Source organism: Osmerus mordax, chromosome 23 (assembly GCF_038355195.1).
Source record: "Osmerus mordax isolate fOsmMor3 chromosome 23, fOsmMor3.pri, whole genome shotgun sequence".
In the NCBI taxonomy this organism is placed as follows: Eukaryota; Metazoa; Chordata; class Actinopteri; order Osmeriformes; family Osmeridae; genus Osmerus; species Osmerus mordax.
In genome coordinates, this window is record NC_090072.1 from 3,226,462 (window position 1) to 3,249,625 (window position 23,164).

The following is a 23,164-nucleotide window of genomic DNA, read 5'->3' on the forward strand; positions in this document are numbered from 1 at the left end:
ACTGACCCGTTTGAGGAGGATTCCACTCACATTAGTAACATGGAATGTTTTTCTACACGGAACAACTGCCTCTCATTCCACCCACATTCGTCATCACTTGACTGTGGAAGGGGACTTCCTGTCCTGACAGGAAGCAGGATATCCGCAGGTCCTGTCCATCCCTCCCTGACCTCTTGACCCCAGGACATGATGGCATTTTGATGTTTTGTCATCGCCTTCTGGGGACACATGACCTGTCAACCAGGTATAAAATAATACTTTTTTACCTGATATACCAAACATGTAGATGGCAGTCACTGGTTTTTGTAGCTTGTTTGTGTCATTGTCAACTGTTATCATGAATGTAACGTAGCCTGGCTGCTTCCTGCTCAGCTATCTGCTAGTTTCCCCTCCATCCCTAGTTTACCTTGGATACGCTCTCTGTGATGAGTATGTAGGGAAACTACTATCAATAAGTATCTCACACGTACTTTGAGCAAAAACAAACTAAAGGATCTGAATGTGATTCGGGCCAAACATCCACCACAGAGAGATAGTTTGTTATTGTAGTAGTGTTAGGATATCGCATAAACAAATATCTTTCCTCCCCCTCAAGTCTCCACACCCATGACAGAGGGCTGGGTGTCCTGGAGAGGAAGGAGGATAGTTTGTCTGAACGTGCAGTACATATCTTTAAACTCCGTAGTTTTCCCCAGAAACCCTAAACGTTTATATTTACTGGCACTGTGGCGTTTCACACCAATTACTAAAGTGCGTAACATTAACAGCAGAGGTGTTGGGTTTATCAAAAGCGTTTATTAATAGTCATAGTAATGTCACACAAATTCACAAAGTGTTTAAGACAAGTCTGGCTCAGTTGGTTGTGTGTATGAGTGAATTCTCTAAAACAGTGCAGTTTTAAGTACATGACGACAAAGTGAAGGAGAAAAGGAAAGGTATATTGCAAGAGGAAAAATAGAATTTTCATCTTAGGAAAAGAGACCGGAGTTTGTTCAAAGAACAGTTAGCACCATCTATCCCATAATCAATATCCATCATATTATAATATCTAAAAAATAAAATTAAAAAAACATTTAAATCATTTCAAATCTAAAAGCACCTACAGATAAACACAAACATAACTACACTTTCTGTATCTTCAAGAAACTGTAATTACGTTTTTTACTTTCAAAATGAGCATAATTACAGATACAGCATTCCGTTAGTCGTTGTCTACATCCTGTGTGTTTCTAGCATCTACGGGAAAAGTGGAGTTATATTTATTAAAGATATCATTTATATATACCTGGAGGGGTGAGAGACCAGAATGGGGGAGGTAAGCACCAGTGAAACAGCAGCCCCCCCATATACACCCCCCCCCCTCCTCAACTGTCTAAATTCGAAAATCAGAATCACCATAGAAAACTTTTCAAACTTGTACAACCCTATTCAAAAAGGGGATAGCATTGATATCCAATAAATAGAAAAAAAACATTTAAATAAAACAAAAACATTTACACTTAAGATCCAGGAAAATTATAAATCTGTATTTAGCAAAACAATCGCAAGTATGACACCGTATGAAAATGGTGGTTGATAGCAAAGTATTGAACTGAACACGAGACCTAATGTAGTCTTAAGGAGGCGTGACGCTTGAATCTTTTTCTCCAGAAGAAATAATATAATTCATTTGTAAAAAGTAACAAAAAAAATCTAAAAACAACAAAATTTACAACGCATACAAGATTCGGAAAGACAAAACAAAAATTTAAAACAAGTCTTTTTAAACCCGTATGTTCTGAAGCATTCCAAACAATTGTTTTTTAAAAATTCTTAATGCTTTAGAAAAATGTTCATATCTCTATTATTAGTATTTTTCATTTCATCTCTAAATACAAGTCACAAGGCCAATGTGGTATATAGCTAGGCGGATCTAGTTTAGAAAACAAAACAATAAATTATCGAGGAAAAACATCACCCCACATAAAATACAAACAGCAATGTACACATTTCAGTATTCAAGATGACAAAACAAATCAAACTTAAACAAAATTCAGAAACAATAACATGCCATTGAAACCACTGACTCCCTATGTTTAGTTTGTTCAATGGCAGCACCAACTGCTCTACATATTCAAGTCCTCCATAACCAGGTGTCTGGTCTTCTCATGAGCACCATTGAGAGTAAACTGGCATATGATTGGTGGCATTTCTTTTTTTATATGTTTTATTTTGTAAACAGTGATGAGTAAACTGGTTTTCAATTGGCTGTAATTGCAAGTATTAGCAGTAGTAGTAAAAAACAAACACAAAAACTACAAAAACACATTTTAAAAGGAAGCAAAATTAAAATCACCAAAATAAGAATGTGTTTGTCCTGGCTTGCAGGAGTTTTGGTTATGGCTGAGAGGGACTGATGTGGAGGAGGTCTGTCACCACGAAGTGGAGGGTGATGCCTACAGGAGAGGAGGACAGAACGGCAGTTAGAAAATTTCAGTTCAAACATTTACATTTAGTCATTTAGCAGAAGCTCTTATCCAGAGCGACTTACAGTAAGTACAGGGACATTCCCCCCCCCCCCCGAGGCAAGTAGGGTGACGTGCCTTGCCTAAGGACACAACGTCATTTGGCACAGCCGGGAATCGAACCAGAGACCTTCTGATTACTAGCCCGATTCCCCAACCGCTCAGCCAACTGACTCCCAAACACCAGTCAGATTCCTTCTCCCCCCCCCCCCCCCCCCCCCCCACACACACACACAAAACAGGACATGTATTTGCACAGCTGTAAGGACAGGCCAAGTTACATGTCTGAAGGGTAGGAGAGGGTAAGAAAACATTTGGGTGCAAAACTCTCCTTATTGTGCTTTCATGTTTATCAGTACAGCTGTGTGCTACGTGTGTGTGTGTGTTCCTCCTCACCAGGTTGAAGCTGTCGTAGGTGGCCATCAGCTCCTCCATGCGGTACTGCTCCAGCACCACCACGTTGGCCAGGCTGGGGCTGCGCTGGCGGGCGCAGTCCTCACAGTGCACCACATAAGTCTTCCTGCTCCCAGTCTCGCTGGTCACAAACAGCAGGTTGAACACCTCCACCTGGGGGTCGCCACGGAGACAGGACCACAGGCTTGGAACAGGGCACTCATAGAGGTATTTGTTTAATTTTTTGTTCTGTTATTTCCCTGAGACACTCAGTTTTAAAGGCAGCAGAAGAAATGTGTGTAGAAAATAGTTTTGGGAGAGAGAGAGGGGGCAGAGAGAGAGAGAGGGGGGGGGGGAGATGCATGAACTGTGAACTCACGTCACACTCGTTGCAGTAGTAGGCGGGCTCGTCCTTGACCCTGCTCTGGTAGGAAATCTTCTTCCCTGACGCCCCCAGCTGGTCCCTCAGGATCTGGATGTGCTTGATGGATTGCAGCAGGCAGTGTCTGGCAGGGGCGGAGGGCAAAGGGATTAATTTCTTTAAATTCAGAATACATGTGACAGCAGTCTTATTTATATAATCATAATCTACTTTCTACTATCTTTTTTCCACTATAATTTTTAAAATGTCACAGTTAATTTTCAATTCATTAAACGTATAGTCCCAGTTTGCATGAATGAAGCCTAGTCCTAAAGAGTCATTTAAATGAAGCCACTGCAAAAGTTTAGTCTCATCCTTCATCCTTGTCTGGGGAAACTGGGCCCCTAATTTTCAGAACTCACTTGATCATCTTGTAGGTGTCGGGGTCGGAGACCTTGACGGTACGAGCCACGTTCCAGGAAACGTGGATCATGGGGACGATGGACTTGACCTTCTTCACCTCGTTCCACTCAAACCTCTCCAGGGCCAGCTGGTACTGGTAAGCTACAGGGAGAGACAACCGTTGTTAGGGGAGCTTCCCTGTAGGACTCACCTGGAGACCAATATTTATAGATTTTTTAATTTTTTTTATTGTAATTATATGGAAGGAGGACTTTCATTGTACGGTCTGACTTTGTTAAACCGTATACATGACAATAAATATCTTGAACCTGACCCTCACCATGAGCCAGTTTAACTCTCATCATATAGGCCCCAGTTTCAAAGACATGGATTAAGCCTAGTTCCAAAGTAAGAGAGAAAATTCAATAAGATCTTCAGAGAATTCTTCCTCTCACTTTAGGACAAGGTTTAATCCATGTCTGGAAACCCATCATCAGCCTGAGGTAAAACTGCCTAACAACGTAAGTTCTAGAATGTTGTGATTCGAATAGAAACTCACAGTTGAGCGGTCCCACATTCCAGGCGATGTTGTTGCACCAGCCCACAGCCTGGACCCAGTGCACGGTACCGGCGTTGATCCAGACCAGGTCCCCGGGCCGCTGGATGAAGCGGTACACGGGGATGTTGGAGCGGTACAGGTCCTCCAGGACCGGCCACCAGGACCCGGTCAGATAGTCCACTCCGTGTCTGGGGAGGAGGAGACTGTTAGGACCTCTTCAAGAAGACTCGACGTGTAAAGAACAATACTTTATAAAACGGTGACATTAGCGTTAAGTGCTATGCTTTTTGTGTGGGTAAGATTTATTTAAAATGAACATTGGCAAACACTATACATAAAATAAAAGGTTGGCTAATGTGTGGAGTTCTGACAAACTCACTTTTCACAGAAGTCGTTGATGGCGGGCCAGTAGTTCTCGTGCACAGAGAACCACTCACAGTCCCCAGGACCGATGTTGATGTTGACGGAGCAGAAGTTGTTGTTCTCCTGGTGACCTGGAGGAAGAGGAGGATCTCTCTGTCAAGCCACTGACAACATTATACACCACCCATGCTATTCACAGATGGAGAAAATAAAATGAGCAGATATATAGATCTATGATTGATAACATCAAAAGACCTAACATACTATGCATATACCATCAAAGCTAACAGACGGTCAGTTGTCAAACTCTCACAGGGAGGGAGAGAGAGAAGGGGATAGGGAGGGAGAAGAGAGAGGGAGAGAGAGAGAAGGGGATAGGGAGGGAGGGAGAGGGGGAGAGAGAAGGGGATAGGGAGGGAGAAGGGAGAGGGAGAGAGAGAGAAGGGGATAGGGAGGGAGAAGGGCGAGAGAGGGAGAGAGAGAAGGGGATAGGGAGGGAGAAGGGCGAGAGAGGGAGAGAGAGAAGGGGATAGGGAGGGAGAAGGGAGAGAGGGGGAGAGAGAGGGGGGGAGAGAGAAGGGGATAGGGAGGGGGGAGAGAGGGGGAGAGAGGTCGTACCAGGCGTGCGGCTGCCGGGGACCTTCATGTAGAGCTGGACGGTGTTCATGCCCAGGATGGTGTGCCCCACGTGACTCAGCATGTTGCCGCCAGACGCCACCCGCATGAAGGCTGGCAGCTTCTGCAGCTCCTGTAACTGGGGCTTCCACCTGAGGGAGACGAAACATCAGAGGTTATTCTTTCTTAAGATCCATCAATTAAATAAGAGAGAACCAAGATGAAAACCATTCTCATCAAAAGGAATAATCTGCACTGGGGTCATATCAGTATGAGCAGGGTTACTGAGAGGTGGACCTAGTCAGAGGGGTCTTCATGTGAGTGATCAGTCACAGGACCGAGGGGTTCATCAGTAGTTCAAGCTTACCTCTTAGGGTCTGACAGGTCGATGTTGGTCCCAAACTTGATGATCTTCCCCACTGATTTCTGATCGGCGCTAGAGAAGAGAAGAACAACATGATTAATAACTGACACTGCATGAGTAATGTTGCGGAAGCCCAATTCAATAAAAGGGGGGTCAGATGGCTGAGCGGTTAGGGAGTCGGGCTATTAATCAGAAGGTTCAAAATGCAAAAGGTTCAAACGTGCAAAATGACGTTGTGTCCTTGGGCAAGGCACTTCACCCTACTTGCCTCGGGGAGAATGTCCCTGCACTTACTGTAAGTCGCTCTGGATAAGAGCGTCTGCTAAATGACTAAATGTAAAAGGGTGGGTGTGTGTGTGCATCCTTACCTGCCACCGGTAGTCATTCCCTCTTTACACTGCATCTCCAAACTGCCGGGCTGCTTCTTCTCCTTCTCCTCTTCATCCTCCTCCTCGTCGCTGCCCTTGTCCTCCTGCAGGCTCTCCTGGAAGGAGGAGGCCTGGTACTGGGCGTACTTGGCGATGGTGGTGTGGGAGCGGCTGCTCTCGCAGGGCCACGTCTGGCCCGTGCCGCTGGCGTCCCAGTTCTCGTCGGCCGGCTGCTGCACCTGCGTCCTCACCTCCACGGCGTGCTCCGCGTTGGCGTCCACCAGGGACTTGGTGGAGAACAGGCCCAGGTCTGGAAGGAGAGGGAGGGGGAGGCAGGGAGGGGGAGAGGCAGGGAGGAGGAGAGGGGGAGGCAGGGAGGAGGAGGCAGGGAGGGGGAGGGAAAGGCAGAGAGAGTGGTAGAGGAGACCCCAGGTTAAGATACACAACACACCAACTAGCAGGGGGGTCAGATGGCTGAGCGGTTAGGGAATCGGGCTACCAATCAAAAGGTTGCCGGTTCGATTCCCGGCCGTGCTAAAGGACGTGCCTTTCCCAGGTCCCTGGGAAAGGCACTTCACCCTACTTGCCTCAGGGGAATGTCCCTGTACTTACTGTAAGTCGCTCTGGATAAGAGCGTCTGGTAAATGACTACATTTAATGTAACTACAGCGTGTCTTAAAGGGATCTTATATGGAAAAGCAACTCGCTATGTATTGCGTAATAAATATATTATAGTAATAAAGTATATGTGTGTGTGTGTGTGTGTGTGTGAACTCACTGAGTCGTAGCGACCCCGCCAGGCCTCTGATCACGGTGACGGGGTTCTTGGGGTCGGTGCAGAACTGCAGCAGCACCGGTGAGAAGGCGTCTCTCTTGCTCTCCAGCTGCAGGGGAACAGAGAAGGTCAGACCCTCTACACACCCAGGTCCCTCACAGCACCGCTGGTATCACACTACCATCTTAGGGGACACGTCTGATACAATGAATAAAGGAGCCATGGAGGGATTCTGTTCGGTACCTTCCGCTACCACTAGAGGGCAGCACAGGCCCAATATTTTATAATCTCACTGCTTCTCCGATGAGGGTTGCAGGTGTGAGAAGGATGTGGAGAATGTTTGATGCAAACTTACGTAGATGCTTGGGGTGGGAGGGTTGAGTTTCTCTCGGGGGATAGGATCCACTGACATGACGGGTTTCACAGAGAAGGCAGGCAGCAGGTAGGACTCTCTGAACTTCCCCTTCACTCTCGCCCCCCTGGAACAAGACACGGGCAAGAACAAGACGTTAACAAACGCACACGCCATACCATCAACAACGATATGTCTTCTTCAGACAAAGTTTAGTTGGGTCTTTTTCTTAATTCCTCCACTCCCTTGACAATACATTGTCATTTAGCAGACGCTCTTATCCAGAGCGACTTACAGTAAGTACAGGGACATTCCCCCCCGAGGCAAGTAGGATGAAGTGCCTTGCCCAAGGACACAACGTCATTTGGCACAGCCGAGAATCGAACTGGCAACCTTCTGATTACTGGCCCGATTCCCTCACCACCCTCACCGGCCAATATGTGAACCTTCCCCTCAAAATGAACCTTCAGATAGACTTTTGCCATCACCCTCGAGCCATTATCTCAAAGGTCCTGGTAACTGTTGCACACCGGTTTCCAGTTGCTGGTTTTACTCACTTGCAAGCCCTGATGACCTCGCTGGCCGAGTTCCTGATGTTGATCTCCTCCAGGGGGATCCTCTTCTCCTCCACCTCCGAGGCGATGAAAGTCTCGCGGTCTCCGCTCTCCACCTTGATCAGGCGGATCTTCAGCTCCTTGGGCGGCCCGTCTGACAGCGCCTTGAGCTTCAGGAAGTCATTGGAGCCCAGCGCCGAGCCCGCCGCGTCCGCCTGGTCCTTGGAGGCCGTCCGGTCGACTCCGCTCTGGGACGCCCACTCCGAGTGCTCGCCCTCGCTGGTGGACCCGGACCCCGCCGAGCCGGCCGCCTCCCTCCTCCTCTTCCTCTCCGCGTCCGAGTGGGCCCGCTCATTTTCCCTGACCTCCTTGCTCTGGAGGTCCAGATCTCCCAGAATCCTCCTGTCCTTCTTCTCCTTGTGCCGTTTGCTGGAGCTCGAGTGGGAGGAAGAGGAGGAGGAGGAGGAGAACATCTCTCGTTTCTCCCTGTGCTTTTTCTTCCTGTCCGTCCTTTCCTCATGCTTCTTGCTGCTGCTGCTGCTGTGACTGCTGTGGGTACTCCCATGTTTCTTCTTCTTGGCCTTCTCTCTATCCCTCTCCCGTTCCTTCTCTCTCTCGGGCTTGTGTCTGTCCTCATGTTTGAGCTGGGTCTTGGTCTGGTCCGAGTGGTTCCTGCTGGGCAGAGATTGGCTGTTGAGGAACACCTCGCAGCTCCGGCCAAGCTCGGCCAGTGACGACTCCGAGATGGTGGTCAGCTTCATCTCCTCTTTAGGCTCCGTCTTGATGGACTCTGTGAGGGAGCACGACTCCTTTCCTGAGCTCATCCTCCTCTCCTTCGCGTCTTCCCTCCAGTCGTCCGGCTCCTCTACCTTTATCTTCCTGCTCTCTGGCCAGCCAATCGGGGAATGCGGCCGTGACTTCATGGACGGAACAACCGTGTTGAAGCTCGGCTGATTGGTCGAGTCGGAGGTCGGGGAGGTGCTCTGCTGCTGCCGGCAGATGTCGGGGCCCAACGAGAGCGAGGAAGAGTACTTGACCCCGACCAGCGCGGAAGGCGGGGGGCGTCCGAACGGCCCTCCTCGGTAGGCGTACTTCTGGCTCTCCAGCACGGACTCCAGCGACTTGAACGTGCTGTTGACGCCCGTCTGGTGGAGGTGGGGCCTCTGAGGCGGCGGGGAGCAGGACGGCGTGGTCTCCGACTCCTCTTCCTCGTCTTCCTCGTCCGCCTCGCTCTTCCCCGGCTCCGGGAGGCCGTACAGCTTGGCCAGGTCGCTGTGTCTGTAGTTGGTCCCCGCCGTTCCTGATCCGGCATCCATGTTCTGTTTCCCGCCGAGGGGGGGGGCGGGTTTGGGACTGCTGTCGTCGTCCTCGTCGTTGAGGGAGGAGGTGCGGCTGCAGGGGGAGGCCAGGGAGCCCTGGCGGCTGAGGACAGGAGGGCTAGAGTGGGCGTCGAGTGACCCAAAGTCCTCCTGGGCTTGCTGCTTGGGCGCCGGGATGAGGTCCGGGGCGCACAGGTAGCTCTTGATGGGCGGCATGGCGCCGGCCTGGAAAGCGGTGACGATGACATCACGAGACCTGCCCTGGTCGCCGCCGCAGAGCTCCTCCTCCTTCTTGATGGACTCGTCCAGCATGGCCATGATGTTGGCGAGGCCGTCGGGCAGCAGGGTGGACATGTCCGAGGGCTCCTCCTCGAACTGGGCGCTGTCCGAGTCCCCACTGGAGCTGTTGGTGCTGCTACCCAGGCTGCCGAGCCCTCCGCTGGGCATGCGCTTCTGGAGGAGGCCCCCCGTGGTGCTGGAAGTGGTGCCGGAGCACAGGGCGTCTCTGGGGAAGGCCTGGAAGAGCTTTGGGGGGCCGAGAGCTCCGGCCTCCGGGCCGCCTCTCTCACTTTTGGGTGGTAGGCCTTGCACCGTGGTCTGGTGGGGGTTGGAGGAGGGGGCAGGGCTGGGATAGGAGGGCTGGGTCATCCCTGAGGTATTTTTTGAGGGGGGGTTGGGGCCTCCGTTGTTTCCTCCCCACATCTCTCTCTGCCTCTGCTTCTCCCTGGCGTACTCAGTCTGGGGGGTGAGCGGGGGAGGACGGAGTCTTTCCAAGGGGGTTGGAGGAGGCTGGATCCCTGCGGCCTGGACTGTAGGACAAGGGGGCACCCCTCCCCGGCTCAGCCAGGGGTAGGGGGGCGAGGACTGGGTCGAGGGTGGAGGATTGGGGTGGGTGACGGAGGAGAGGCATGGAGGTTGGGGTGCGGAGGGTGACGACGATGACGGCAAAGTTCTGTTTGACAGGAGTCTTTCCAAACTCTCGATGGCGCTCTCCTCTCTTCCTTTCCGAGTCATCTCCTCCTCCTCCTTCATCTTCCTCTCCATTCTCCTCTTTCGCTCCTCCTCCTTTCTCTCGCACTCCCTTCGTTTCTTCCTCTCCTCTTCCTGTTTCTCCCACTCTCTCCTCTTCCTCCTCTCCTCCTCTTGCCTTTCCCACTCCCGCTTTCTCTTCTTCTCCTCCTCCTGTCTCTCCCACTCCCTCCTCCTCTTCCTCTCCTCCTCCTCCTCCCTCCTCTTCCTCTGCTCCTTCTCTCTCTCCCAGTCTCTCCTCCTCTCCTCTGCCTGCATGTGGCCCTCTAACTCTGCATCCAGTTTATCCAGCGCTTCTTCAATAGACTGGGTTACGGGGGCGGGGGGCTGAGGGGCAGGGTGAGAGTAGCCCTGAACAGAGGGGCTAGGTTGGGGGCAGAGTCTGGAGAAAGGGGGGTTTGAGGAAGGCTGGAGGCTGGAGTGGTGTGGGGCAGGTGGGTGCATGGGGCGATGGAGGGGGGAGCTGGGCACAGCGGGGGCAGGTGGGTGCATGGGGCGATGGAGGGGGGAGCTGGGCACAGCGGGGGCAGGTGGGTGCATGGGGCGATGGAGGGGGGAGCTGGTCACAGCGGGGGCAGGGTTGGACGCCCTGCTGGTAATGACACTCTCCCCTGTCCTTCCCAGGCCTGATGACGAAGACGAGGGTGCCAAAGATGTCTGGTAGCGCTCCAAGTCGGATCTTCCATAGTAGGACTTCCCCTGTGTGGGCTGGTGGTTGCTGGGGGGCTGCTGGGGCCTGGGGGCCTGAGAGGGGGGCTGGCTGGCTGGGCCCAAATGGGCTCCCTGATAGCCTGGGTGCAGGAGGGCATCCAGGGAGGAGGGGGTGGTGGTTTGGGGCCCTCTCCAGGTGCTGCTGCTGTTGACTATTGAGCAGACAGAAGGGGGCGCCGTGGTCACAGTAGAGATGGCAGGTACAGAAATGACACCACTGGAACTGTGGGAATTGGAGTTAGTGAAACGATTCACAGAACAGGGAGGCTGGGAAACGGGTGGGTTGTGGGTGATGACAGGGGTCCGAGTAGAGGCCGGGAGGCCGTGGGGAGGGAGGCTCAGGTGTTGATGATGCTGGCTCTGGGAAGGGGCTGGAGCCCGGTTCTCCTGATGGTTCTGGTTGTGGCTCTGCTGCCCCTGAGGTACCGTGCCGGGGACCCTGTAGTGACCAGACTCTATGTTATGATGGTGGCCTGGCCTGCCCTGGTTCTGGTGTCTCCAGACCTGATGTTGGGCCTGGTTCTGGGCCTGGCTGTGCAGCTGAGGTACTGAGGAGGGGCTGGCAGGAGGGGGGCCCTGCAGCCCTGGGTGGGGCTGGAACTGGGGATGGCTGTAAGGCACGCCGGTCGGGTTTGCTGGTGAGGGCTGGGGGTGAGGGTGGGTGTGAGGGTGTTCTCGGTCCCCCCTGGAGGGGTGAGGAGGGGGCTGGATGCCTGAACGGCCCCCCTGGTTGGGCCCCCTCTGAGGCGGTGCGGCCCTGGGCTCCACACGCTGGGGGGCTGAGACTGGCTTGTTGGGGTGGGGGTACGAGGAAGGGTGGTGCTGGTTGTGAAGGGGTTGATTGAGAGCCTGAGGTTGGAAGGGAGGTTTGTGGGGTGGGGGGGCGCCTCGCCCCTGCTGGGGGTAACCCCCAGGGGATGAGGTGGGGGAGAGGGGCGAGGGGGCGGAGGGTTGGAGAGACTTGTAGGTGTAGCCACCGCCCATGCCTGGCTTGCCTGAGTCCTGGAAGAAGGCAAAAAGAAAGTATTACAACCCGTGAGCTCAACACACTTTCCATGGACAAAACACAAGCCCCACTGTAAGACTGAGCTGGTTAATATAGCCTCTCCTTCAAGCTATATCACAGAGGGCTCCACATATACCCATTGAACTGCACCTAAACCAACCTAAAACCCTCAAAGAAGACAAGGTTCTGGAGCTGTCTTACGGTTCTGACCTGGAACTCCAGGGAGGGGTTCTTGCGTTCGGGCTGGGGCCAGGGGGCATTGGCCTTGTGTATGGGGTTCCAGAAGGTGGGCTTGGGAGGGGGGTAGCTGGGCTGCAGGGGGGGCTGGCTGGCACCAGGGAACCTCTGCATCCCTGGATGAGGTACCTGGAGAGGAGAGCAGAGTTAACACAGGAAGCCTAAACAAGGTCCAATCTTTGAGCTCTTTCGTATCCAACCAGCAGAGCGGCGGATGCCAGGACGGAGAGCACCAACCTGGTCGGAGCTCCTCGTCCTCTTGCTGGGGCTGGGGCAGTCGTCTCCGGGGCGCGCCGAGGGGTGCAGCGGGGGGGGCGGGGCGTGCTGGATGACCGAGTGCTCCCCCAGTGGCGGGGCCGGTCTCTTCAGCTGACCCCCCAGCATCTTCCCTGGGTAGCCCCTCTGCTGGCCCTGGGGGGCGATGGGGACACAGGATCAGACACCTCGCACACAGCTCCAGGTAAGATGCACACAGCTGTCGTTGCTCGCTTTTCAGACCCATGTTGCTTTGAAAACGCGAGTTGTTTTTGTCTGGAAATACTGTATATATACTGTGGGCCCAGGTCATGTGACATGTGTGCTGGATGTGAGAGGAGGAGAAGAGCTGTTGGCTCAGGTCAGGTGATGTGTGTCATGTGACGTGTGCTGGATGTGAGAGGAGGAGAGAGGGGCCTACCTGCTGCACCTGCGCCCACAGCTCATCTCCCAGAGGGGGCGGGGCCCTGGAGATATGCTGCTCCTGAGGTCCCCCGTACTGATGGAGAGAGGAGAGAGAGAGGGAGAGAAATAGATGATTACATCTCTCCTGACAACGACCTTCACTTCCCTCCTCCCTTCAATTCCCGGTCGACCGATCGTCGTGCTCCGCCCCTTTCCCTTACCTTCAGCAGCTGATTGGGTCTGCCGGGGGGGTGGTGGGGGGCGGGAGGCCCCGGGTTGTAGCAGTTGTGCAGGCGAGGCGTGTGGTCGCCGGGCAAGGGTCCGGATCCCGGGGGAGGGTGGGACTCGTACAGCTGCTCCCAGACACGGTGGGGAGGGGGGGGAGGCCTATGGGCCGGCTCCCTCTGGAGGGCAGGGAGCACGGCCGGGGACAGGTCCAGCTTCTCTCCCCCGCGTGCCTGCATGGGACTGGGCAGAGACACACAGACAGGAAGGCTCAGATAACATTACAACTACAAATACCACAGACAAACACTAGGATTGCCTGCGTGGGGGGGGGTGTTAGTCTAGTTCTGCACTCACCCATTATTGTAGTATTTACTGGGATGGTTCAGTCCACCCATGTGATTTGGCGGGAGGTGGGGAATGAGCTGGTGTTGATTGATACCTGGCGAACACCTGGTAGAGAGAGGGGGGAGAGAGTCATTCGACCTGCGAGCCTCAAAAACTCATGTTGACTTAAAAGGGAATTTTCCTTTGTTTGAATGTAGCCAAAGATTACAGTCAAGCTTCTTTTTGAGGACATGTGCAAACAGGGGAGGGGAGGTGTGCCCTCTGTGTGTGTGCGTGCATCTGTGTGTGTGTGTGGTGGTTGCCGTGGAGACGAGCCTACCTGGCAGGTGGCGCCCAGGCGCGGCCGCCCACGGGAGCCCATGGTCCCCGACTGAGTCCGTCCAGAGGGAAGGAGTCCCGTGTGCCACGCCCGCCAAACTGCTCTACCGCGTGATGCATCCAGCCTGAGGGCGCCACGGGAGACAGGATCAATCAGACGTCACACACACGCAGGAAAACGCACACTTCTCTCTCACACACACCAATCGACAGAGTAAGCAGCATTGCACAGAACAACAAATAAGGTCACAAGAGACAGCACCGTGTCACACACACACACACACACACAGCCAGCTGGCTGGTACCCACCACAGTAGCTGTGTGTGTGAAGCCCTCCACTGCAGAACAGAGAAGGCCACCCTCCCAACACAGAGCAGGGAGCGTCTGCAAGTCTGCCTGTCTGGCTACAGCACCAAGGAATGACAAGCCTGTTGGCTGGAGAGGAGGGAGGGAGGAGAGGGAGGGCAATGTTGGGAGGAGAAAGAGAGAGGTTGGGACGAAAGAAGAGATGTAGAAAAGTCAATACATGCCAGTGGGCCTTCTATTATACAGTTGAGACTAGGCAGGAGATCAGGACTGCAGAACTGACTGATGGAGGGAGGGAGGGAGGGAGGGAGGGAGGGAGGGAGGGAGGGAGGGAGGGAGGGAGGGAGGGAGGGGGATGGAAAGAAACTAGACAGATGGAAGAAAAACAACAAAACAAGATGCCAGATACCGCATGATGTAGAAAAAGAAACTCTTTATCCCTCTCTATACAGACACGAATAATCTTTCTCCCGTGTGTGTGTGTGTGTGTGTGTGTGGGCGAAAATCTTTTGTTGCATCAGTGTAACCATGAGGCTGGTCGGATGCTGTCTTTGTCTGCTCTGCTGCAGGGGTGTGTCAGAGCCCCTAGGGGGCGATGGCGAGCCTGGAGCTGACTAGCAGGATTACTAGCCGAGCACAGATGGCTCCTCTAGGAGTTCACCCATCAGAGGAGAGCATGGAGGTTACAGTAATCCTCAACAGGGGCCTCCTGATAAGAGCCGACAGAGGGAGAGACGACTGGAGACACGCCAACTGCGCGTGCGTGTTTCAGGCCAAGTGTACAGGTTGTGCGTGCGTCAAGCCAATTGTGTGCGTTTGTGTGTGGGCATATGTGTATAGTGTGTGTGTGTGTATGTGGAGTGGATATGTGGGGTTTAATCTCATTACAGCAGGCGTGATGGAGAGGGAGAAGGGCCTAGAACAGACGGTCTGAGGAGGATGGGAGGATAGATTAAGAGGACATTCTTTAGAGGAGGGGGGGACAGGCCGGGTCTCTCACACACACCTTCCCACACATCAAAAAGATCCGCACAAAGGATCAGTGGAGAAATACATCAAAAAGGCCTGACAGATAGTCTTACACTTACACACACTCACACAAAGAGACTCGATACAAAAGAGACTCCTGCCAAAACCAAACACACACACACCACACACACACACACACCACACAAACACACACGTGAGGATCCAGTCTTGCTCAGCAGAATGCTCCCAGTTGGAGATCCTAAATTAGCTGTGCTTGTGCGCACGGCCTCCCACACAACTGTCTCTTCATCCTCTCTCTACTGTCCTCCCTCCCTCCCTCCCTCCCTCAAGCCTGGCAGGGAGGGTATTTTTGGTGTTCTACTTTTAGATTTTAGAGGGACGAAAATAAACCCTCTTCCGCCTGGAGTGCGTGTGTGTGTGAGTGCGTGTGTGTGTGTGTGAGTGCGTGTGTGTGATCCTGATACAGCATGCAGACACCACTGGCATGTAAAGATAGACTCTCTCACACACTCACACACACACACACACACACACACACACACACACACACACACACACAAGGCGGACCGAGTGACTAGACTGTCATAAACAGCCTCCTTAAAACGGACTGCTCCAAGACATTCCCATGGATGAATGCAGACAGAGATGTGCGTACACACACACACACACACACACAATAACAGAGCGAAACAGAGAGACAAGAAAACACTTTCTCTTACCTTAGAGTTTAGCACCTTATGAAGATTCACAGTCTTGAGTCTCAGCTTCTGCTGTCAGTCATCTCTCTGGGGCTGCCTCAACCCTGAGAGATGGAACAGGGGGGAAGGAGAGAGGGAAGGAGGGAAAGAGAGAGATATTTAATTTCAAGCAATCACACAGCAGATATCAGACATACCAGGAGAGGTTCTCCACGTGTCTACAGAACACTCTCACAGAAGGAATGGGTTTGAAATCATCTTTTCCAAACAGGAAGTTTTAACGGTTCATTTTTCCATACACGTTTTTACACTTCCTGTCAAGAGCTCAGTGTTAGTGAACTGCAGCTCTCAGTAAGACTCGGGCAAGCCTGTCTCCCACATGCTGACTATAGGACACTGGCGGAGCAGAGGAGAAAAAACAGTCACCCCCTTTCCTCTCACCATCTCTCTTTCCCGAGTCGACACGCAGCCATGGTGTGGAAAACGGGGGAAGGATGAGAGTGTGTGTGTGGAGGGGGGGAACAAGGGAAACAAGTGTGGGGGTCACACACACACACACACACAATAGCAAGTGTGCTAGCCTAGCAGCCTCAGTGCTACGTAAACAGTAGCGCTGAAAAAGTGCATGGGAAGAGAATGGAGAGTTAAGTCAACCACCACATGTACAGGAGAAAGAGCGAGCGAGAGCAAGAGAGGTCAGACAGCCTAGGTTGCAATTAGTTTTGTTTTATAGAGGGCGTGTTTGTTGTTGCGTTGCTGGGACCTGACCAACAGTCGTCTATTTCGGTAACCACGGCTTGACGACGGGTGAGAAGACGAACCGATCCAGAGACACGATCCGTGTGAAAAACGAAACTTTCGTTGACACAGAACGCTTGTCACACAATGTGGCAACAGCGCCAAGCTAACTAAACACGCGCGCTGTCTCAGTACACTGTATCTGCACACTGTATCCGTTACCCCCGGTTACACAGCGGGATTAAATGCAGTTATCTGAGCTGCGTGTGTGAAGCCAAGATAGAGATAGAGATAGGTGTGTGTGTGCGAGAGAGTACTGTATTTCAGAGTATCCGGGTGGGTAGGCCAGGGAAACCCCCCAGCATGTGTAAGAGTGAGTCAGCACAGGAGAAAGGGCTTACCCCAAATGCGGGGCTTAACCCCCCCCCCCCCCCCCATGGGACGCCACTTAAAGTCATGTAAAGTGACGGGAGGCGTGTCACCAGTGATGACATCACAGGGAATTTCTCAGAGCGCCCTTCGCTGCGTCATGGCTGCTGGTGGGCGGCCTGTGTTTTGAACCAACTAACAGGAAGTCTCCGGGGGGAGTTTTACAGTGAAGAGAGGAATCGTCGACTACCAAATAATACCGATGCGACGTGCGGTTGTTGTGGAGTAACCCTTCTAATTCCCGTTGACCTATTGATGTACTGATGAGAAGGATGGGGTGAATGAGGGCGATTTGCCACACAACTGAGCATCCACATCACTCACACACACTTCAAGAACTCCCTCAATACACCAAATATCACTACAAGATAATAGATTTATGTAACAATCATCTTTATGTGGTGGGGGATGACAATATGTGTCACCATGTCAGAACCCCCCCCAACAGCTGTCTAGATCAGTGAAATCCCCCTCACTTCAGACATCAAAGGCCTCTTCCTGTCACCACCCCTGTCGCCCTGGTTACCGCACCATTCTGAGGAGAGGGGGAGGGCGGAGCTCTGTCTGTCTGGGGGAGGACTGGCTGGGTGGGGGATTGCCATGACAACCGGTGCTAAACCACAACACCACCGACTAGGATCTTGAAGCATCTTGATGCTTGGCCATGTTTCAATGTTTACTGAAGTCTCACTGATGAATCCAGATGTTTGTCCGTCACCAAGGCAACACCATAAGAGAGCCGAGGCAGATGAGGACAACGAGATGTCTCGAACATGGACCCTTTCCCCTCACACAGGGGGCAGGGCAAACACACACACACACACAGTGAAAAATAGACTGTTGAGAGTAGTCTGAGAGGTACAGGAAGGGAGAGAAGGAGGAATAAGATGATAAGAGGAAGAGAGAGAAAATGGGGATGGCCAGAACAGACAGCATTCAGTGCCTGATAAGGGCTGACAGGTAAGAGAGAGATTTGATCACAGAAGAGAGAGATGGACAGAATGTTCCGGAGTGTCTGGTGGAGGCTTTCTCTCCCTCAATCTCCCCCCCAATCTCTCCCTCCCCCAGTCTCCCTCAATCTCTCCCCCCCCCCCCCAATCTCTCTCTCCCCCAGTCTCTCTCTTTCTGCCTCAGTCTCCCTGTCTCTCCCTATCTGATGCTGCCACCGATAAGGATCTCGCTCCGGAGGAAACAACGCCTGCTTCTACCTCCTCATGGCTGGCTGCCGGTGTTTGGTTTGCTTGTCTTTCCAGCATCACACATGACGCATGCACGAAGACATACAGAGCTGGTGTTGCAAGCAGTGGTAGGGACTGACTGAGTATGGGAGTAGGGTCAGTTCAGGACACAGCTAGCTCTCCTCATTCTCTTCCTCCACTCTGGACGACTGTTCTCTCCAGCTCTCGTTTGACCTCGTTTATATCACTGCGTGTGTGCGAGTTTGTCGACCCAGTCATCTGAAACTTCTCCTTTTTGACCTAACTCTGCTGAAACTGTTCTGATATGCTGGCTGGCAGTTAGAAGGATGTAGAGGGAAACCAACAGCAGCTGACAATGTCACATATTTTGCACTCTTTCTGTCACCTCTAACTGCCTTCACACCTGGGCTGGAGACCCCAATCTCAGATCAGTACGTGTGTGTGTGTGTCCGTTTGTGTGTGTGTGTGTCCGTTTGTGTGTGTCCGTTATGCTTTCTGACTCACAACAAACCGCAAGCTCACACGTGCCGTGTGTGTGTGTGTGGTTGACATTGAGAAAAGCAGAAGAGAGAGGAGGCTTGGCCAAGTGCAGACAGGAAGCTGCCGTCACAAGCACAGGAAGTAAACCTCCCTAGGAGGGTGGGTGAGGGTGTCTGAGGGCGGAGGAGGAGGGGAAGGGGCTGACTCTTCCTGTGGAACAAAAAGGATGTGGGTGAAAAAGAAAGTGATATTGATCGAGAGACACAGCACGTGTGAAAGAAATATGCCTAAATTTGAACAAAAGTAGCTTGACGGCGAGTTGCTTTTCAGTCTCAAAATAGCTGTTGGTCGTGAGGTAACAGGATGAAGTAGGAGGTCCCCTGAATATTGGAGGGTTCATCACCTTGCAATCGAGACAGTTTGGCATCAGAAACCAGGCTGTGTGTGTTGTGCAAGTTCCTCTTCCAGTCAGTCGAGCAAGTGCCCTCATCAGCGGGGTGACTTCAGAGAAGGAGTGATGAGCTGCTTTTACAAAAAAACGGCGTGATCTCAAAAGTCGGTCAAAGAGATTGTGATTGTCAAAGTATGTGTTCAGATCGGGTTACAATCTGAATATCAACATGTTTTCCTGGGATATTCTGAATCAGCGTGTATGTTTTTCACGTACTACCGGCACAAAATTGAAGTCACTCTCACTTTCCACTGTTCCGCTCAATCAAAACCCCAGAACAGTATTTCGTTTCTCAGAAAGACAGAGACACATGACATGAGAGCTGCCCACGGAGACAGTCTCTTTCTGGGAAAGACGAAACATCTCAAAACTTAGCAAGAACACGCTACCCCCCAAAAAAAAACCCCACTCATTTCCAATGCCCCTTCCCAGAACCGAGACAGACACCCACCTCTGTCTCTGCATTACACCCAAACACTCACAAACTAGAACAGAGAAGAGACTCTGTTCCCTTGACAACGGTTGCTGTGGAGTCGCTCGCGTCGGCAAGGCTGTGTTATAGAGGTGGATTCAGATGGATAGAGAGATAGAGGTAGAAAGAGAGGAGAAAGATTGAGGGGACAGTAACTCATGCGCCCCCCCACCCCCCCCTCCACAAGTCATACAAGTGTCTGATTCACCAAAAGGAGCAGGCAGAGTTCTCCATCTTCCCTGCTGATCAACAACAACAACAACATCAAGAGTAACTACATGTAGTCAGCGGAGGAGGGGATCACAATAGACCCGGAACTTCAGAGGAGAACGCCCTCCCTCCCTCCCTCCAGAGCCCCTGTCCCAGGGGACAACAACATCCTCATCTCTCCAGAGTCACCGGGCGTTCTTCCTCCCCGCACGAGGAGGACAAGCGGGGGGGGGGGGGGGGGGCAGCTGTTCATACGAGGACGGTAATTGTGTCCCGTCCGAGGCGAGGAGGCTGTGAGCGGTGACACACATCTGCTATCCCTGCTATGGCAGACTGGTCGCTCCATTTGGATTCAACAACAAGGTGGTTGTTTACTGGATCTGCTAAATACCTGCATCACTTGCCCCCTCCCGCCTCCTCTCTCCAGTAGCCCCCCTCCTCCCTCCTCCTCCCTCCAGCTCAGGCTGCGTTCGCTGCTCATGCAGTCTACCAGTGAAGGAGGAGGAAAAGCTAGTCATGGGGTGACGTGGGGACAAACAGACGGGCAGAAAAAGTGAATTCCTTCCTTGTGTGTGTTTCGGGTGTGTGAGTCACACACACGCATGTTTACGCACCTCCCTTTCACTACTGCATCATCAGTGGCACCAAGCCAGTTAAACAGAGAAAAACGACTCTCATATTAGAGCTCTCGCATCCAAAACAGGAACTACACAAACCCACGAGACAGCGGAGTGTGGCTGCCTCAGTCGTTAGAGATGAGTATTCCAAGGTTCTAACGTTCTAGAAGCTTCACACGCAAAAGTGGAATACCACACGTGTATGACTAAGCTGTCCTCCTCTCAGACACACTTCCTGAAACTCTCCTTACAGACAAAATAAAACACTTTACTTGAAAACAGAAGCTTCTGGAAAACAGTGGTTGCTTTCAACATCGAAATAGTTCCCTTATCCCTAACCGTGCAGTTTGTGACACACACACACACACCAACACACGATGGTTATCTCACGATTCCGAGACATTCAAGTTGTGAATGTAAGAACAGGAAAACCTGAACAACGTGAAAGTGTGTCACAGACTCTCTCTCTCACACGCACACAAACTGTTTCATCATCTCACTCAAAAGGCTGAGTGGGTGTTTGATGACTCGAGCTCAAGCCAGCCCACTGACCCACATTACTCATGCCAGTCACACACCCTTTTCCTTACACCACACTTTCACACCCATCCTTGACACACACGAGCCACACCTGTCGCTACGATCCATCATTCTCTCACCCCCACACAGCAGCTACATACAGCACCTGTCCATGGGGACGAACATCAAACGTATCACAACACAAGCGTCAAACGACCCCGTCTTTGCCACCTTTTGTCAGTCTCCACACACCAGACAAAAGGTTATCGTTCTACATCTCGATATATTTGTATCGGGTTCCTTTTTCTCTCTCTCTCTCAATACTATGACTCAATTAAACCATCGTTTTTCAGTCAACTGTTTCACTCTCACTACCCCCACAAAAAAGTGTCGTACTGCTTTAATGACATGCTTCGTGTTCGTCATCGTAGTAGACTGGGCGGCGATTGTTCATTCACTGGCGTTTGGAATCACGGGACTAACGGGGGCGGGTGATTCAAGAGTCCGTATTCAGACAGACATAAATTCCGTATGAGAGCAGTGGACCTTTCGTACGCTTAAACCTGCCCTAACTTACAGCTCCGACATCAAAGGGGAACAAACACGACAGTCGTTTCCATGTCCATCACTCTGATGGATCGGAAGTGGACGTTCAAAGGGTTTTTTTCGACCCCATGCCAGCACGCTCCCGTAGAAAGAGGCGTTTATAGCCTCGTCATAAAATGCACGGGACCGAGGCGAGCTCGTTTTAAAGAGTTTTATTTCACTCCTCCCCTCCTGAATTCTCATGAATACCATGAACGTATGTGATACCACAACAACACTCGCCTCCGAGTTAAAAGCACCATTCATTACGGTAATTTCCCTTCTCCGTCGGGCGAGACGAAGAGCCATTCTCAGAGGTCTTTCCAACATAATATAAGCTACCAAAACTGGATCGACAACACAACCAGGCACCCCTCCCCCCGGGTAGAGAGGTAGAGCAATGCAAATGACTTCCTTTCAATGCGCCCTTTGTGTACGTAAAGACTGACTAGGGGCAATCCATTCACTTTACAAGGAAGCCTATAGCCCACCTCGCCCCTGTCCATCCATCCTCCAAGACCCCTTCCCACTTGCACACACAATGGCGTGGGATCTTCCCTACAAGCATTTCTTAGAACTCGTCTTTCCCCCTCTCCTTCAGTCTATCCACCAAACCCCAAAACACGTGCGACTTCAGTGTTATGATGATGATCGTTCTCAACTTTTTTTTAAAGGCAATATAGCCCAAGTATAGTAACAAGACTTGCTGTAGCTTTCAGCACATCAAAACAAAAATAGCAAACAAACCAAGTCCTAAGCTTTTGCTTGAGTTGCATACAACAACCAAAGCATACGTTTCAAATTAAAATGACTTCAAATTCATGTCATATGTGGTCAAATATTTACGCACGGGGATATTCCCCCAACCAATCAATTGGACACGCTCAAGCGGCAGTCAGGGGAGCGAGTCTTCCGGTTACATTGGCTTCCTTTCTCCATTGGTCCAGTCAAGGCTAATAACACTCATTTGGTAAGCTATCCTAGCACACAAATGGACAACAGAGTCAAGTTATGAACAAGCATTTCCTTCTGTTAACGTCAACAAACACACCAATAAGTAAAAAATAAATAAAAATGCCCTACGCGGTTTAGTTAAATAAAGCCTGGCGACTTACCGTTGGAAAAACTCTTTCAACAATATCAACTTTGTAAGCACCAAAACGATTGTTGGTCTAGCGTGACAGCTTACAGTAAGCTACTTTCTCCTCAAATACTTCGAGATAATCATTTACAGTAAGCCAACTAATCAATTGCTACTACGCTGTAGTATAGTATCTTAAAATGTTACCACTTCGGGCAATGTTGAAATGTATCGAAATCAGCCAATCACGTACAGTGCTCGAGCGGAGTGCATCTCTGGTGAAGTCCCCGAAAAAGATCAGACGCAGTTTTCAGCAGTAAAATATCCCAGTGTATTCCAGTATCCGTGGGTTCAGTCGGTATTGCTGTCCCGCAGCGCGAGCTGTATTCGCAAGTTTCTAGCTCAGTCTGCAGATAAATTCCAGCGACTTGGTATAGGACAGCCTTCTCCAGCCGGCTAAATACAATCCGTCTCTCTTTCCTACGCCGCTCACTCGTAAACTAATCACTAGATGCCCTGAGAATGTCTGCCCTGCTTGCATCTATCGACGAGATAGCTTTTTATTATTCCGTTTGTTTGTATGTTCTCTCTTTTTACGATCCTCGTCGTCGTTTTCTCTCCACACAGAAGCCAAGCAGGGATCGAATTGCGCTGAGCTCTGTTTTAAAGGGACGAGCTACTTGGCTCGAAGCTCAACCTACGATGCTATCGCTACGGAGCGCCACACACCAACACACTGGCCTCCACACACGTACGCCCCTCCTCGGCTCTTCGCTCGCTGACGTCACCGCACGGCCCCGGAATTCCCTGACAGCGCAAACTGGCACCGGATCCAACTACAAGCCGCGTCCGCTACCAGAGCTTGTTCACGAGCCTCCGTCTTTTTTAAGGTGGACTCGTGACCGGCCCACTCGCAGGTCCGCAGG

At 51.7% G+C, this 23,164-nt stretch overlaps 1 protein-coding gene across 2 annotated transcripts; it reads right to left on the reverse strand.

The window, feature by feature from the left end:
• Positions 1–775: 775 nt before the first annotated feature.
• kdm6ba (lysine (K)-specific demethylase 6B, a) lies at positions 776–22,927 on the reverse strand. Of its 2 annotated transcripts, none has more exons than XM_067261363.1 (21): positions 22,492–22,927; positions 15,479–15,561; positions 13,773–13,898; positions 13,465–13,588; positions 13,155–13,250; positions 12,794–13,040; positions 12,589–12,666; positions 12,150–12,323; positions 11,886–12,041; positions 7,614–11,671; positions 7,060–7,183; positions 6,708–6,813; positions 5,930–6,239; positions 5,565–5,633; positions 5,201–5,349; positions 4,599–4,713; positions 4,220–4,407; positions 3,681–3,822; positions 3,277–3,403; positions 2,901–3,071; positions 776–2,435 (listed from the first exon to the last, which is right to left on the reverse strand). In XM_067261363.1, exons 4-21 carry the CDS (start codon positions 13,581–13,583, stop codon positions 2,412–2,414), a joined length of 6,453 nt encoding a protein of 2,150 aa, XP_067117464.1. In that variant the 5' UTR covers positions 13,584–13,588; positions 13,773–13,898; positions 15,479–15,561; positions 22,492–22,927; the 3' UTR covers positions 776–2,411. The 2 variants fall into 2 exon arrangements, with proteins under 2 accessions (XP_067117464.1, XP_067117463.1); XM_067261362.1 differs by having other exon boundaries at positions 11,877–12,041.
• Positions 22,928–23,164: the final 237 nt, after the last annotated feature.

What these genes read in the sequence shown, in the direction of transcription:
- kdm6ba (XM_067261362.1), bottom strand. Translation starts at nt 13,583, where the DNA reads ATGCATCACGCGGTAGAGCAGTTTGGCGGGCGTGGCACACGGGACTCC. An exon ending in CTCCCACCCCAAGCATCTAC is followed by an intron (nt 6,814 to 7,059) that starts GTAAGTTTGCAT and finishes GTTCCCCTGCAG; the next exon opens with CTGGAGAGCAAGAGAGACGC. An exon ending in GGAATGACTACCGGTGGCAG is followed by an intron (nt 5,634 to 5,929) that starts GTAAGGATGCAC and finishes TCTCTTCTCTAG; the next exon opens with CGCCGATCAGAAATCAGTGG.